The following is a 16,584-nucleotide window of genomic DNA, read 5'->3' as shown; positions in this document are numbered from 1 at the left end:
CACGCATGCAATTTCCTATGAAAGATAGATAAAGAAGGAGCATCTTTCGTTCCTTCCATTTCCTGACAGACGACCATCATCATCAAGAGCGACGACATGGGGTTAGGGTTGGACGTGCATAGCAACTTTGCCGAGACGCGACTTTCGTCAAAATGCAACGCGTTCACCGCTTCACCAATTTTGGACCAAAGTCGGACACTCGACCGCAATTTGACCACGCTGGCGAAACACGACCAAACGAAGACGCCGAGTCTCGTTGGGGCCAAGAATCATGGACGAGAACAGGCGTCCAAGCACCCATGCCGTCACCGTTCAAACCGCCATGGCCCATTCATCAACGGCAACAGCAGCCCAATCTGGGAGTATCACGACCATCAAGCAAGAAGATGGCGTGTCATTTCACATCAAGCCTGAACATGACTCCTTTAGTCTCTCGGATTTGCCCCCTTTCATCCGAGAGGAAAACGGAATGGAGGTCATCTACGAGGACGGTCATCTGGAAGAAGAGGACGCTGATGTGCAAGAAGAGGGGATTGTTGTCACCAAGTTCGGGTCCCATCATGGCTCCAGCCATGCCAACAGATTTGAACCAAATCGCTCAAGAACCATCACCAAGCGCAAGCCGGACTTTCAAGAGGACGAGCCCGGGACAAAATCAGACTCAGACTCAGACTCCGACTCCGACTCCGCCTTCGAGTCCATGAGTTTGGGAACCCGTAAACGCCAAAAGACCGAGACTGGCCGGGCGAACACGACCGCAAGCACCACGACAACAACTGGGATGAGACCAGAAACCACCATGGTGTTGTCCACTAAACAGGTCATCACTCAAATCTTCTCGTCCAGTTCTCCTCGCGCCCATAGCGATATCCACACCTACCCACTGCCGCCAGACCAACCTCATCGACATAGCTACCACAGTCCCCTTCTCCTATCCTTCCCAAGCAACTCGAAATCCTGTTCCACAGAAAATTCCACAGCTGCAGCCCGCAAGCACCGCGATGCCCTCCTCGCCTGGTTCGACACGTACAGTGCAGCTCGCCAGATGCCGTGGCGGAAGGCTTGGGTTGATGCCAGTCCGTTGCTTTACCCTGCCAGCGGTATCCCTTCTTCCTCCATCGCAATCAACACCACTTCCGCTCCCGCTCCCGCTTCCGCTTCCGCTTCCAAGCCCGCTGCTTCCAGCGTTCAGCCGACATCAGACTCGCTTGTGGGTCCCAAGGTGAAAGCTTCCCCACCGATTCCGGAATCAGCCCTCCTCTTCCCCAACCTAGCTGCCTCGATTCTCCGCGCTCAAGCCGAAGCTGAGGCACAAAAACGGCAAGCCCAAGCTGAAGCTGAAGCGAGAGCCCGCGCCCACGCCCAAGCAAAAGTCAAAGCCGAAGCCGAAGCCAAATCCCAAAAGCAAGCCCAAACTCTCCAATCCCTCCGGTCCACCATCGCCCAACGTTTTTACGAAACTCTCCTCTCCGAAATTTTGCGCCAAATTTTCCGTGAGACCGACCAGGAGGAGGCGATAAAGAACATCACAACGCAATATGACCGGTGGATAAAGGCTTTTCCGACAATAGAGGATTTGGCAAAGGCGAATGAGGAACAGGTGGAGGAATTATCAGACGACATCCGCGCTACACGTTTACACAGGGCGGCGAGACAGATTTGCGAAGGGAAGAGTTACAAGAGTATCGAGATTATTCGGTTGCCGACGACGGTTGAGAAGCTCCAGAACCTATCTGGCGTCGGGCCACATACTGCCGGTGTGGTAGCTGCTGTAGTTTTTGGGCGAGCAGAGCCGATGGTAATCTGGGACGTCACCCGCGTCCTGGCGCGGCAACTGGGAATCAGAGCGGATGCGAATAAGAACGCAGCCCGGGAGGTGATTTGGGAAGCGGCGAGGAGGTTGGTGGAGCAAGTGGCTTGGGACGGCGTTGAAGCTGAGGAGGAGGCCAAGGCGAAGCGGATAGGGAAAAGCAAGAAGGGAACCCGAAAGGACATGAACGAGGGAGAAAACGTGGTTGATCTGGATGACAGAAGAAACAGAGGACCACCCCCTCTCAGTGACCGGCCGGGACGTTGGGGTCAAGCGCTTATGGAACTGGGAGCAGCCGTCTGTCTCGCGGCGCCGAAGACGCCCTTGTGCCACTTGTGTCCCATCCAAGCCACGTGCAGAGCGTATGCGGAAGGGCTGGAGATCGCAAGGGAGGAAGGGATGGTGGTAGGAAATAAGGCCACCAGAAAAGAGCAGGACAGGCAAGCGTTGAAGAAGAAAGTGGACAAGTTGCAAAAGCAAAAGGTGGTGGATATAGAAGATGCGGCATGTTCGTTATGCCCTCCTCTATCATTATCTCCTCCAATCTTTCCCTCTGCTAGTCATTCGTCGAACTACACTTCTGCAACGAAGATAAAGAAGGAGAACCAAGACGAGATATGGCAGCCAGGGGAGTATCTGGAAGACACAGACCGCGACACAGAAGTGCACTACCTCGGCACCGTGCCCAAGTCGGCGCTGCCCAGCACCAAAGAGAACACCGGTACTCATAACATGCAGACCACCCAGGACACTCAACAACAGACAAACAACAAGGACGCAAAAACCATCTGGACCACCTTCTACGAACAAAACAGCTGGTTAAGGCTCCCTATTAACCTCGAACGCAGCAAGCCTATACCCGACTATCTCTGCTCGACAACCAGAAAGTTTATTACTGCTTACTGCGCCCAATATCCCTACAATGCCTATACCAAGGCGAAACCCGAAGGGAAGACGACGACGGCATCAGGTCCCCCGAAAAACATCGATCTTTCCATGTTCAGGTATCAAACTTAGGCGTCTTGATGGCGATAAGAATTTCTCCAAGTCAAAAGACATCGGGAACCATGTGAGTCTTATTTTGACAATTGGTGGGGCGGGTATAGGTCCTTCCAATGTCACCGAGACGAGACATAGGAGGCTCGCGGAGGTTTGAGGAGAGCTTTGAACGGATTAATTGTCTGTTGACATTCTCGGTTTTCGGTTGGAGTAAATCATGAAGAGATTCTGGTGGATGGTGGACTTGGCGGGCACGGAAAATAGAGTGGTTATCTGGTGGAAATAAGTGTTGTGAGGTAGTCAAGGACATAACATATGACGGCGTGACATTTATAGGCATATTCAAGCATAAAAGCATATTGGACACCGCGCTTCAAATCAAGTTCTTTTTTTTTCATTCCACTCCCTCCCTCCCTCTCACGTCCACACCTTTTAGCGTTCCCATGCCATGGATTGCCCCATGCCCATGCCTTTCTTCTTCATGAATACCCATGCACATTTGTTCTATCGTTACAACACAAAGAAAACGGAAGAAGAAAACGAAGAAAAGAAAATTACATCCCCCGGCATTCAACTTACTACAACAACGACCCAAGCTTTTACCGCACAAACTGGTTCAAGTCCTTGGACTCCTCAAGCGTGGCCTTTGCATCCTTCCCCACGCTCGCATCCCTCAACTTGACAGGCTTAGTGTCAGCGGCTTCACCCTCCTTCTTCACCTCCTCAATAACCTTCTCAGCAGGAATCTTGACCTCCTCAGCAAAGTCAGCCTTCTCACCAGCCACCGCAGTCTCAGCCACTAGGGGAGGAGTCTCCTTCTTCTTCTGTTCCAAAACCTTCGCCTTGGCCTTGGCCTTCTCCTTCTCCTTCTCAATCCTAGAAGTTCCCAAAGCCTTACCAACAACCCCGGCTTCCGTATCGGCGATCTCGTTAATGTCCTCTCTGCTTAATACGTCCGAGACGCGCACGCCCCTGCTAGACATGAGGATATTCGTCGGGCCGCGGAACTGCAAAAACAGTCTATCGCCCCAGATCGTCCTCCTCGTCGCCGTCTTGAGGCCGTATAGTATCCTTGCGAGGACGGTATAGAACTGGGTATCCCTCATCTGGGCAAAGAACTCGGAGACCTTGGCGGGAACGAGCCTAGAAGCGGCGTTGCTGATGTAGTGCGGGACAGCGGGGACTTGTAGGTTGAGTCGGGTGCTCTTGAAGCGGAAGGGCAGAGGCGGGTTGCGGGTGACGGAGTAGGCGACCACGTGGGAAGGGTGGAGGGTGAGTTCCTCGCCTTCGGCTATGGTCAACTCGTAGATCTGGCCCGGGGCAGCCAAAGCGACGAGGCCGCGGCCGGTAACGTGGGTGGCGCCCCAGTTGGCGGGGGCCAGACCGTGTTGGATGCGCGGCGAGACGCGGATGGTGTGGCCGGTCCAAGCCAAAAGGGCGTTGCGCTGGGCGACCATGTAATCGGTGGTTCCGTCGAGGTGGAGGACCGAGAAGCTGGTGTTGGGCGACTTGGTGCCTATTAGGGCCGTGATGGGGGTGGTTGAGGAGATGCGCTGGTAGAGGAAGGGAACACCGAGGAAGGCGCGCGGCAGAGGGGAGAGGACGGAGAGGGTCGATTGGGCGTTTTCGACCTTGCCGGCGACGGAGACGAGGGTGCCGCGACGGGTGTAGAGGCGTTGCGAGGCGGACAAGGTGACGGAGAGGAGAGAGGCGGGAGCGCCAATGACTTCGAAGCGGGCGTCGGCAGTGTCACGCGGGCCGCCGGGGAGGGCGTCGAAGACGTCGGGGGCGGGACGGGAGTCGGTGGCGGGCTTGGCGCTGATCTGGATGGAGCGACATTGCCAGCAGACGAAGTTGTTGGTTCTGGTGTTTAGTAGTAGAGGTGTCGTCGTCGTTGTCGTCGTCGTCGAGGTTCTAGTCAGTCGCGCAGTCCGCGCCGCCCTGACCAGGGGAGACTGGCCGCGCATATTGTGGTCGCCTTTCGATGATAGGGCCCGGTTGTCTGGTGGTGTGAGATGGGGCCCAGGTTCGAGGTTTGAGGTCGGGGAGGATGGTGGAGGTTTGGAGCTTGGAGGTTGGAGGTTGGAGGTTGAGCTGAGCACGAAAGATTGAAACAGGACCGGTACAAGAAACAATCCAAATCCATGTAATGACGCCAATTGGAATATTTCAGCTCCTTAGCTTCAGTTGAGGGACACGGACCACCTTGGATTGATTCGTCCAATGTCGCGATTTCCTTGTCCGAGAAATTCCATTGACTTTGTGGCCGCCGCCGCCGCGGGGAACCCAAGGTACCTAGCCGGCCGCTATCGATAACTGTTACTGAGGCCTTGAGGTTGGTTGAAAAGTGCACAGACCACCTCAGCTCTTCCTCTTCCTCCACGGGAAATGGTTCCTGCCTGCCGCCAGCACATTCCATTGCTCCCGCTGCAAGCACTGTAAAATGGCAGCCACAACAGCAAAGGCTCACTGCACTGCAGCCAACTCACAGCGGGCAGCGATCCCATCGGCTGCACCCCACAATAGCCCGCAGTTAGTGCAGCAACACTGCATTGCCCAGTCATTCCAGTGTCTCACTAGCGGGACAAGCCTGTTGACAAGAGGCCGCTGAGAGCCAATTGCTTGTACCAGTTTCGGGTGCGTTGTCCCCCCCCCCCCCCCGTTGCTCGGTTAACTGAAATGGTCCCCTGTTGGCTCACATCCCGAGTCCCGACTCCATCCACACACATTTGTTGCCCGGTTGTTCATCAGACAGACAGACAGACAGACAAGTGGGAAGCCCTGGCGACGGCAACGTGCTGACACTCTGCTTGCCGCATCCATCCGTGCAGACTACGACGGGAGAGAAGCCAATTGCTACTCGACATTGTGTCAGTTTGCTTGTCCACTGCACCCCCTCACTTGGAGACCCTGTCCGGCCCAACAATAGGTATCAGATCATCGATCGGCCATTTGTTGACCGTCCGTCCGTCTCCTTTTATTCCACTCTTCCCGTCCGATCACTTGGATTCTGATCCCTGCCCTGGTCACAAGGCGGAGAAGGTCAACTGAACTGTCAACTAACTAACTGGAGGCTGGAGGCGGAGGAGGAGAAGTGAAGTGAAGTGGAAGTGAAGAGGCCATTGCCCAACCCCATCCTTTTTTTTTTTCACTCTTTTCAGTTTTGCTTTTTCTGTCTCTTTACTTGTACACACACACACATCACACATCGCCCATCACACTACACGTCTACACTACACTACACTACAGCCAACACATTGGGGTCCCCATCTCCCATATCCCAATATCCCATCCCATCCCATTCACTATTCCTACTTACCTACCTTATCCTTTTCCTCCCCTTTTCATTTGATGTATCCTTTTCGGGAGCCGTCGTCCCATCTTTGTTGTCCCCATCCCTACCTCTAACCTACTCCCCCTCTCCCATCCCCTTCCCCTTCCCTTTCCCCTTCCCCTCCCCCCCCTTTCATTCTAGCATCTTTCTGTCATCGCGACACCGGCCGACAACCGAACCATGTCCGTCCGTGTCGTCGCCAGGATACGTCCGCTGCTGAAGAAAGAGCTGGACAAGGATGTCATTGTACGCGCCGCCAGCACCGACGAAGGCAAGCCCTTCACCATCGTCAAGATCCCCAACCCAAAAAACGAAACCGAAGAGTTCTCGTATGTTTTCAACAGCGTCTACGACCAATCATGTTCCCAGGAGGACCTCTTCAATGCTGAAGGTAGGCATCATCACCTTCCTCTCTCTCTCTCTCTCTTCACCGACTGTGTGGCTGGGGTCCCAACGAAGGACTGCCCCATCACTGACAACAACATGCAGTCTACCCTCACATCAAGGCCCTCTTCCAAGGCCTCGACGTGACAATATTCGCCTATGGTGTGACCGGCACAGGCAAAACGCACACGATGCGTGGTGGCATGAAGATGGACGAACGCGGTCTCATTCCCCGACTATTGAGCAACGTGTTCCGGCGCGGCAAGAAGATCGAAAAGGACTCCAACGGCGAGACCACGGTCGACGTCCACCTCTCGTACTACGAAATCTACAACGACAAGGTATACGACCTGCTCGAACCGCCCGAGATGCGCACCCCGATGGGTTTGCCCCTACGAGAAAAGGAGGGAAAGACGTTCGTGGTCGGGCTGACGGAACGGCCCTGCGACGACGTGACGGATTTCGAAAGGCTCTACGTTGAAGCCAACAACAACCGCGTCACAGCCGCCACCAAGCTCAACGCCCACAGCTCCCGCAGTCACGCCATCCTTCGCGTCAAGGTCACACAAACAACAGGCGACATGGTGTTGGAAAGCACGGCGTCGGCCATCGACTTGGCGGGCTCCGAAGACAACAGAAGGACCGACAACAACAGGGACCGCATGATCGAGTCGGCCGCCATCAACAAGTCCTTGTTCGTTCTGTCGCAATGTATTGACGCCATCTCGCGCGGCGACAAGCGCATTCCCTACCGCGAATCCAAAATGACGCGCATCCTCAGTCTGGGCCAAAACAACGGCATCACCATTATGATCCTCAACTTGGCCCCGATGCGCTCCTACCACCTCGACACGTTGAGCAGTTTGAACGTCTCGTCTCGCGCCAAGCGCATCGAAGTTCGCGAGATCGAAAACGAAGTCGTCTACAAGCAGCCACACCGCTCGCACAGCTCAACCTCGTTCAGCGGTCTAACCAATGGTGTTCTCGCCCCTCGCCAACCATTGCGTCCAATCGGTCTAGGCACTCAGAACTCGTACACGGGCAGTGCGCCCGCTCTAGCCCGATCCAGCATCGACCGCGCCGCCGCCTCGGGAGCAGTCATTGAAAAGATCGAGAAGCCCTCCAAGCTCTTTAACGTGTACGCCGACCGCGCTTCAGCACACAAAGCCACCGCGTCCATGGGCGGCGGCAGCTCTTCACGACTCGCCGGCCCGCCGCAAGCCAACACGTCGCAGATCCGCCAACCTCTTTCTTTGTCGGGAGGACTAGCCTCGCGGCGCTCCATGACCGACACCACTCCCGCTTCTTCCTCAAGCACCGAAACATCGGCCCTCCGCTCAGGACTCATCGGCACGGGAGCATCGAAACTGGCACGGCCTACGGGGCTTCCGCTGCCCGGCTCGGTTTCCGCTGGTGTCTCCCGCCAGAACAGCAGCTCCTCGGGCTCCATCCAGCCCCCACAGCAGACAAGCAAATCAGTAGACAACACGCCCATCCTCACCCTCTCAGCAGCCCAAATCGAAGCCATGGTCGAAAAGAAAGTCGCCGAGATCTTGGCCGCCCGCGCAGCAGCCGCCGCTGCCCTCGCCCCGCAGACACCGACCCCTTCTACGCCCAGATCGGATAACCACCACCCCCCGGGGAGCGAGCAGCAGCGGCCCAAGTCGTCGGAGCCGCGGATTAGCGAGGAGGTGCAGAGAAGATTGGAAGCGCTGGAGAGGAGGATCGAAGAGCAGAGCATGAGTACTTCACGATCTAGTTCGCGACGGGGACGCGGCGGAAGGGACGAGAAAAGTGCAGGGTTGCAGTTATTACTTGAGGCCAGAAAGGCAAAAGAGGCGGGCCAATTGGAAGAGGCGTTGGGGATGTACGAAGATGCGCTGGGATTCTTCCCTGGGCAAAGGAAGTTGGTGGGCAAGATTGAGAAACTCAAACTGAAGTTGGGCAAGATAAGCAGGGAGGACTATGAAGTTGGTGCGCAATTGAGGGATGAAGAGGCTGGTTCACGACAGGGGAACCGAGTTGGAAGTGCGATACAGCAAAGCAGGAGCGCGAGCGTCACCAGCGGACGACGAACGGCCATGACGGGGATTTCGTCAACTGACGCGGAAGTGGAGGATCTTGATGACGACGACATGGAAGCCGACGTGGAAGAGACGCCCGAAGAAGCAGAAGCGAGGAGGAGGAGATTGTTGAAGTCCCGAGGCCGCAGTGCTACGCTTGGCGTAGGCATTTCTAGCAGGTCAAGACAGCAGATGTACAGCAACACGACGACCGACACGGGCTCCGATTACGACGATCGCTCTGCTTCTAATTCGGATCCGGAACAACAGTCCTCCTCGCAAGAACCGAGCCCGAGAACGAAGCAGTTGCTGGATATCGTCAATTCGCGCGATACCGAGCTGATCAAGTCCCTTAGTGGATTCGGACAGAAGCGCGCGCAGGATCTGGTGGATCATTTGGATGATACGCAGGGACCGAGCGGGAAAGTAAGGAGCTTAGGCGAGTTGACGACGGTTCCGGGCGTGGGCGTGAGGACGGTGGAGAGGGCGTATGAAGGGTTGGCGGTTGCGGCTGAGTTGAGCAGCAAGTTGGCGCTGAAGACGTATTATGATGAGACGGAGACTTTCTAGGGGCGGTCTTTTTCCGTGGAGAAGGAAGGAGATGGGAGGGAGTGTGAGAAGAGAAGAAGACGGGATGTGAAGAGGAAGCGCAGAGAAAAGAAAAAGAAGGCGAGAGGGAGGTGGAAGATTGAGTAAAAAGAAGGGCCAGAGGGGGTGAAGAAAAGAGAGAAAGAGAAGCATCTGGAGCATTGCATTGCATTGCATTGCATTGCGGTTTCACCGACCTAGAGCTAGACCTAGAGCTGGGCCCGTTTTGTCGTTTTTGTTTTCTTTCTTGCGGGCTAGCTGGCTGGACGGATGAGGGAGTTGGCTTTCCAGAGTTGGATTTTGCTTCACGGCATCCATTCAGCATTTCACATCACATTGGCGAGACGGCATTGGCTATTCTTTTGCATGGCATTCATTGTCTTTTGCATGGGGAACTATGCGCCCGATTTTTCGTTTCATTTTTTTTGTTCTTTTTTCTGCATTGCGAGGCGTTGTTCTTTGTTTTTTTTTTAATCACTATTGGAGGGGTGATGAAGAGTTCATGCCCCCCTTGGTGTCGTCGGTCTTTCTAAGCACACTCCTTTTCTTAGGTAGCTTTAGCATGGTTACCTACCTAGACATGTCACGTCTCTCTACCTACTTCAGACTTAGAGATATGGAAGAAAGAGAGATATGAGTAAGCTGATGAAGCTGTAAGATATAGCCAAGAACGCAGAGTGATGATTGGTGTCTGACTACCGGTCTATGTAGAGGTACTTTGTTTATACCGGGACCAGTGTGGTCTTGTGCCGGCCACAGATACGGCGTGGCGGCCGGACTGCCGGAGGGATTGCCGAAGACGCTGGACGGAACTTTGCTACGTAGTCTAGATGCCGGCCGGCTGCGTGTGATAGGTCAAAGCTCCACAAAAATGTTAGGGCATTGAGAACCCTGAAGTCCAGCCGGGTCTGTGCACAGCTGAGTGGTCCCCTGTAAGACACCCGACTACGGCGGCACCCGCGGCAGGCTAAAGGAGGTGCCCAGGGCATTGCTCAGGCTGATTGCATCATTGTGGAGGCCCCACAATCGCGACATTGTGAAGCTCCGAAGTACGAAGAAGCCTCGGCGGTTTACTTGCCCGGTGTAGGTTGTTGATGTTGCACGGGGGAGTATCATAATCTTTCCATCTTACAATATTATATATCGATTATATACCTCTACCTATCCCTTCACCGAGTCATCGATACTTACTTCCCACCTCCTCCTCCTCCTCCACCCCCATTGCCAATCCACAACCACCTCGGCATGGGCTCTCTTTAAGAGCTGGCGCGAAATTCCCCTCTCCGTCTCCCATACACCTCTCCGACCGACTTATACGGAACACCACCACAACCCCCCTCGAGGAGCAGCCAATGCTCCCGGGGCACACACACCAACAACCATGGCGCCGTCTATAAAGCTCAGCACCATGGCTACCAGCCTCCATCGAGCCCACGGCACCTCCGCCCTCCTCCGCCGCCCCCGTCTCTGGGCTCCCCGACTCTCCTCCATCCACGCGACACCCACAATCGCAAACCTCCGAGCTTCCTTCACCACATCCTCCCCCCGTCTCTTTGCGCCCAACGGCAGCGCCAAAGATGAATCGAAACCCGCCGTCTCTACCGTGCCCAAGACCACTGGTCGAGGCCCCTCCGATCCCCTCGCCGCCATCGATAAAACCGCGCAGGAACAGCGCAAGGCCGATTGGGCCATCATGAAGGAAATGTCCAAATACCTGTGGCCCAAGGGCAGCTGGGGCGACAAGGCGCGAGTACTGCTAGCTATCGGCTTGCTGGTTGGTGGCAAGGTGCTCAACGTCCAGGTGCCCTTTTACTTCCGCGAGATTGTCGACTCGCTCAACATTGACTTTTCTACAACGGGCGGGTCCGTCACGGCCGTGGCGGGCGCCATGATTCTGGGTTATGGTGCGGCTAGGGTAGGCGCCGTGGTTTCGCAGGAACTGAGGAATGCCGTCTTTGCGTCGGTGGCGCAAAAGGCCATTCGCAAGGTTGCCAGGAACACTTTTGAGCATCTGTTGAATCTGGATCTGAGCTTCCATCTGTCCAAGCAGACGGGTGGTTTGACCAGGGCTATCGACCGTGGTACCAAGGGCATCAGTTTCCTCTTGACCAGCATGGTGTTTCACATTGTCCCTACCGCCCTGGAGATCAGCATGGTGTGCGGTATTTTGACCTACAACTTTGGCTGGCAGTATGCCGCTCTTACGGCCCTGACCATGGTCAGCTACACGGCCTTCACCATTCTCACGACAGCCTGGCGCACAAAGTTCCGTCGTCAAGCCAACGCGGCAGACAACAAGGCATCGACCATCGCCGTCGACTCCCTCATCAACTACGAGGCCGTCAAGTACTTCAACAACGAAGCCTACGAGGTCGGCCGCTACGACAAGGCCCTCGCCCAATACGAGAAGAACAGCATCAAGGTCGCCACTTCGCTCGCCTTCCTCAACTCGGGCCAAAACATCATCTTCTCCTCCGCCTTGACGGTCATGATGTACATGGGCGCCCACGGCGTCGCCACCGGCCAGCTCACCGTCGGCGACCTGGTCTTGATCAACCAGCTGGTCTTCCAGCTTTCCGTCCCGCTCAACTTCCTCGGTTCCGTCTACCGCGAGTTGCGCCAGTCCCTCCTCGACATGGAAACCCTCTTCAACCTGCAAAAAGTCAACGTGACCATCAAGGAGCAACCCAACGCCAAGCCCCTCACCCTCACCCGCGGCGGCGAAATCGAGTTCAAGGACGTCACCTTTGGCTACCACCCCGAGTCGCCCATCCTGCGCGATCTGAGTCTCACCATCCCCGCCGGCAAGAAGGTCGCCATCGTCGGGCCCTCCGGGTGCGGCAAGTCCACCCTTCTCCGTCTCCTCTTTAGGTTCTACGACCCCCAAAAGGGCGCCATCTACATTGACGGCCAAGACATCCGCTCCGTCACCTTGGAGTCTCTCCGTAGAGCCATCGGCGTCGTCCCGCAGGACACGCCCCTCTTCAACGACACAGTCGAGCACAACATCCGCTACGGCAACCTATCCGCCACACCCGAACAAGTCATCGAAGCCGCCAAGGCCGCGCACATCCACGAGAAAATCATTTCCTGGCGAGACGGGTACAACACCAAGGTGGGCGAGCGTGGACTAATGATTTCCGGCGGCGAGAAACAACGACTGGCTGTTTCGCGTCTCATCTTGAAGGACCCACCGCTGCTGTTCTTTGACGAGGCGACGAGTGCGCTGGATACGCATACGGAGCAGGCGCTGATGGAGAATATCAATGCCATTCTTAAGGGTTTGGGCCAAAAGGGGGAGAAGAAGACGAGTCTGTTTGTAGCGCATCGGTTGAGGACGATTTATGACTCGGATTTGATTATTGTGTTGAAGGAAGGGAGGGTGGCGGAGCAAGGGACGCATAGGGAGTTGATGGAGAGGAATGGCGTGTATGCGCAGTTGTGGAGGGCGCAGGAGATGTTGATGACGGAGGAGGGGGAGGTCAGCAAAAAGGGGGAGAAGGAGGAGGTGGGTGAGAAGAAGGAGGCGTAATGGGAGAGAAATGGGAAAGGGGGTGGAGGGGAGATGACAAATATAGATGGGACATAGTTTCTTGCATAGAACTCCTTGGACATACATACCTACATAGGTACATACCATATAGTTTTGGTCTGGAGGAGTTCAAAATCGACTTTTGATACTTTTTTTTTTTTTATTCTTTTTTTTTCTTTTTTTTTTTTTTTTTTTTCCTTGGCAAAGGGCGTTGATCAGGCGAGAACACAACTAGGTACCTCTAGGTATTTTGAACTGATGCAGTCTTTCGACCTTCTGGGACCTAGGGTACTTTTTCCGCCTGTGGTCACAATATAGTTCTATCAACCACGCACGGAGAAATCTTCATCGATCTCAGTCAGGTCATCCACAACAAGCGCAGTACCAGTCAGATTTACCCCCGAAGGATCTAGTGTCACCGTCGGACTTCAACCATCGAAATCCAGACCGTACGATTACCAAAGTACATGCAGGTTTCCAACAGCTCGAGAGACCATCAGCCGCTATCACCGCTTGACTAATTTACGTCGCCTACCTACCATACGGAATGTCTCATTTATACACGCAGCGCCAAGAAATTTGGAGATAGGTTTGTTTATTTGAACCCCTATCTTGGTTACACTCGTGTGATGAACCCGTGTGACGACCCGTGTTAGGCTGGGTGTCGGCAGATGGGGAGAAGTGAGGAAGGGAAGGAAGGATGTTGTCATGGTTAGCTCTATGTGCTCACATTTTGGTTCGGACGGGATTATTACGGGTAAGTAGGTACCTAGGTAGTCCTGGTAGTTGGTGCAATCAGTGTCTCACATTTTGCTTGCTCGATTCTTCTTTTACGCTTAAGTTGAGTGTCCAGCTATGGTCTTTCCCACCCTTGTTTTGACTTCCCCTTTGTAAGTTTTTATTTTATTTTATGTTTCTCCTCCTCTTTCACCTTTACAGCTCCAGTCTTTCTCTTTGACGGCTTCATCCGCAAGGCCGAAAGTCTGACTTTGAACGAAGCAGGGCAACCCTGGCCCCAAAAAAATTTCCACCAAGAAACATGGAAGGAAACAGAGAAGGAGCTCGGTAGGTGAAACTGTCCTATTATCCTTTCCGGTCAGCCCTCGGGGTTCACGTTCACACCAAACCTGCAGGCCAACAAGGATGTCTACCTACCTACATCTAGAGGTATCGTAGTCATAGTAGAGTTAAGCAATCATTTGTCTACCAGGCTGCTACGCTCCTGCTGCCAAATCACTCTACGATATTGGAAAGACTTCCACTCCAAGCTCCAAGTTCCAAGCACAAGAGCTGGATTCATCAACGGTTGAGTGCACGCATGATTTTGCCTCGGACAGCCGTCTGCATTATGGATCCTTGTTGTGATTCCTGCGTTACGGTGTTACCTGCCTTGCTGGACTGGAATCCGACAGCATCTGACGTGACGCGAAAGTCCGAGAGATTTTATTGTGTCCCCGAAGTCTGCAACAGCCCAGTTCCAGAACGCACTGTCTCACAGCATCAAGATTCAAGGGTCGAGATCCTTACATCTAATCTACCCCAGTTTGTGGCTTCTTGATGGTCTGGCTAAATCCGACTGACAAATGACGAATGATGTCCGAGGGCCTACTGCCGGATGACTGCATATGTACACCACCTAGTTACAGTTGTCCTCACAGACGTTGTATGCCTGATGTTGTGCAAGGTAGAGGTTCACACCAGACTTGATTGATGACCGTTGACTGGCTCCCGGAATCCGGGGAAGCGGGTGCTACAGCTTGCTGCACTCCACAGATGCGAAGCGGAAGTTAAAAGTCAACGGGTCAACTGACATGTCGCATATCTGCCGTGCTACCGACGAACGGTGTTACCCCTGACTACTTAGGTAAGTACCCCAGTGCCCCTTACGTAGGGCTTAGTCGTGCGTCAGACGAATAAACACGTTCGTCCCCCAGTTGTGTACACTGTATGTACTACCTTACCTCTAAGCAGTGTGTACTACCCCTGATTCGAGCGTTCGGTGTCATTCTGTGAAACCCTATCAGACGAATAAATGACCTTGACTAAAACGAGCGTCATCATTGGTAGGCTTTAATATGACAGATGACTGGATCTGAGTGTCTCACCGCCGTCAACATATGTCGTGGACTGGCACCAGAGAACTGCCATACCTACAGCTACAGCTGCCGTGTGAGACGGAGGACATGAGCTGATGCGGGGAAGAAGACTAGCTGCAGAGATGCAGTGCCAGGCGAGAATAGATTGCGCTTATCTCACGCTTCCTATTAGAGGTTCTCTGACCGTCAGCCTGGTAAGACTCGGAGTTGTGTTTCGGTGTTCAACTCTGAGCGGCGGCGCGGAGATGAGAGTTGGGTGATCCTTAGTGGCCGTATGCTGTTTAAAGAAATAAGGGGCGTGGTTTTTTGACGTAGACTGTGATGATTAGTGTACCTTGGAGGTTCGCAGAGCTGGTTGATGAGGTTGCTCCAGCTTCTCTTGGTTTGTTTCTCATGGCACACGGTAATCCGAGCCAAGGTGAGATTGTCGGGTAAACAATCTGTAAGGAGGCACTTGTGATTGTGAAGATGATGTAAGAAGCTATTCCTGGTGGTCATTGTTGGTTCTCGGCGTGACAGTTTTGGTGATTGGTGTTGGAGTGTCCAAACTCCAAAGGGGGTCGAAGAGACGAAGGCGATGAGCTCGTCAAACTCGGAAATCCTTTCGAGACACTCAACTATTTTGATCACCGAAAGCCTTCGAAACAAGTATAAAACGATCCATCCCATCCGCTCTTCAATCTAACTCTTCTTCCCATCATCAACAACTTCCCCTTCCTTCACCTCCAATCCAACCAACCAACCCAACCAACCAACCAACCAACCAACCAAACCCACTACATCCAGTCCCCTCAAACCAACCAACCCCCAAACCCAACCTTCAAAATGCGCCTCACCACATGCACCCTCCTCACCACCCTCCTCACCACCCTAACCATCGCCGCCCCTGCCCCTGCCCCTGCCCCAGCTCCTGCCCCCGCTCCCGAGGCCGCCCTCGAACCGCGCGCCCAAGACCTCATCGACCTCTGGAAGAACAAAAACTTCCTCGACCTCAAATTCACCGGCTCCGCCAACCCAGGCGACTGCAAGAACCTGCCTTCCAACTTCAACGACATTGCGTCTTCGGGCAAAGCCAAGGCCGGGTTCCGGTGCACGATCTGGGTCGATGCGAACTGCAGGGGTACGGGCTTCAGTTTTAACCAGAACCCTGGGTCGGCGAGTTTCCCGGATTGGATCAATGATAAGGCGAGTAGTTGGAAGTGTGTGAGGGATTAAGTAAGGTAGGTAGTTGGGTTCTGGGTGGGCTGGGTGGGGATTGAGTGTTGGGTGTTGGGTGTTCTGCTTGGGAGGAGACGCGATCGCTAGGATGTTGTAGCTGTGATGGAGTGGAGATTGAGGAGGTGAGGAGGGGATGAGGGAGTGGGAAGAGGGAAGGGGAAGGGGAAGAGGGAAGGGGAAGGGAAAAGGAGAGGATGAGAGTTGGATTGGGGAGGAGGAAGTTGACATTGGGTACTTACTGAGTACACAGGTCGGAGTGTTGAAGTCTGGTATCGGATTGAAGAAGGGAAAAAGAAGCATTGTTCTTTTGCCCTATCCTGTCTTGTTCTGTCCTGTTCTTGCTTTCCTGTTTGTTTTTGCCTCAGTTTGTACTTGCTTCCACTTTCGATAAAAGGCCTTTTACACACCTCCAGTTCACCTCGGAAGATTTTGTGCAATGAAATGTTGCAAACAGAACGCGGCAGTGTAAACAGTTGGAAGAACATCATTTATCAGACCAATTCCGGGGAACCAAAAGATCCTGTCATTGAAACAAACAATAGTAGTCTATGGGGTATCAG

General features: G+C 54.1%; 5 protein-coding genes across 5 annotated transcripts; 4 read left to right on the top strand and 1 right to left on the bottom strand.

Annotated features, from left to right (window-relative positions):
* Positions 1–30: 30 nt before the first annotated feature.
* NCU11219 (A/G-specific adenine glycosylase) lies at positions 31–3,192 on the top strand. The gene has a single exon (XM_001728397.2). The coding sequence runs from the start codon at positions 272–274 to the stop codon at positions 2,825–2,827; it is 2,556 nt and encodes an 851-aa protein (XP_001728449.2). The 5' UTR covers positions 31–271; the 3' UTR covers positions 2,828–3,192.
* NCU05027 (hypothetical protein) lies at positions 3,086–5,078 on the bottom strand. Its single transcript, XM_951242.2, has one exon. It carries the CDS (start codon positions 4,774–4,776, stop codon positions 3,409–3,411), a length of 1,368 nt encoding a protein of 455 aa, XP_956335.1. The 5' UTR covers positions 4,777–5,078; the 3' UTR covers positions 3,086–3,408.
* Positions 5,079–5,606: 528 nt separating this feature from the next.
* NCU05028 (kinesin) lies at positions 5,607–9,832 on the top strand. The gene is made up of 2 exons (XM_951243.3): positions 5,607–6,534; positions 6,633–9,832. The coding sequence occupies exons 1-2, from the start codon at positions 6,324–6,326 to the stop codon at positions 9,158–9,160; spliced, it is 2,739 nt and encodes a 912-aa protein (XP_956336.3). The 5' UTR covers positions 5,607–6,323; the 3' UTR covers positions 9,161–9,832.
* A 383-nt stretch (positions 9,833–10,215) lies between these two features.
* Positions 10,216–12,863, top strand: NCU05029 (iron-sulfur clusters transporter atm-1). The gene has a single exon (XM_951244.3). It carries the CDS (start codon positions 10,560–10,562, stop codon positions 12,708–12,710), a length of 2,151 nt encoding a protein of 716 aa, XP_956337.3. The 5' UTR covers positions 10,216–10,559; the 3' UTR covers positions 12,711–12,863.
* Positions 12,864–15,509: 2,646 nt separating this feature from the next.
* Positions 15,510–16,584, top strand: NCU05030 (hypothetical protein). Its single transcript, XM_951245.3, has one exon. The coding sequence runs from the start codon at positions 15,632–15,634 to the stop codon at positions 16,019–16,021; it is 390 nt and encodes a 129-aa protein (XP_956338.1). The 5' UTR covers positions 15,510–15,631; the 3' UTR covers positions 16,022–16,584.

This window comes from Neurospora crassa, linkage group VI (genome assembly GCF_000182925.2).
Source record: "Neurospora crassa OR74A linkage group VI, whole genome shotgun sequence".
NCBI classification, from domain to species: Eukaryota; Fungi; Ascomycota; class Sordariomycetes; order Sordariales; family Sordariaceae; genus Neurospora; species Neurospora crassa.
The sequence above is the reverse complement of the archived record's forward strand: the minus strand, read 5'-3'. Positions and strand labels throughout refer to the sequence as shown.

Bases quoted from the DNA above. Each gene is read 5' to 3' on its own strand.
- NCU11219 (XM_001728397.2), top strand. From the start codon at position 272: ATGGACGAGAACAGGCGTCCAAGCACCCATGCCGTCACCGTTCAAACC.
- NCU05027 (XM_951242.2), bottom strand. From the start codon at position 4,776: ATGCGCGGCCAGTCTCCCCTGGTCAGGGCGGCGCGGACTGCGCGACTG.
- NCU05028 (XM_951243.3), top strand. From the start codon at position 6,324: ATGTCCGTCCGTGTCGTCGCCAGGATACGTCCGCTGCTGAAGAAAGAG. The intron at 6,535-6,632 runs GTAGGCATCATC...AACAACATGCAG, and splicing joins GGACCTCTTCAATGCTGAAG to TCTACCCTCACATCAAGGCC.
- NCU05029 (XM_951244.3), top strand. From the start codon at position 10,560: ATGGCGCCGTCTATAAAGCTCAGCACCATGGCTACCAGCCTCCATCGA.
- NCU05030 (XM_951245.3), top strand. From the start codon at position 15,632: ATGCGCCTCACCACATGCACCCTCCTCACCACCCTCCTCACCACCCTA.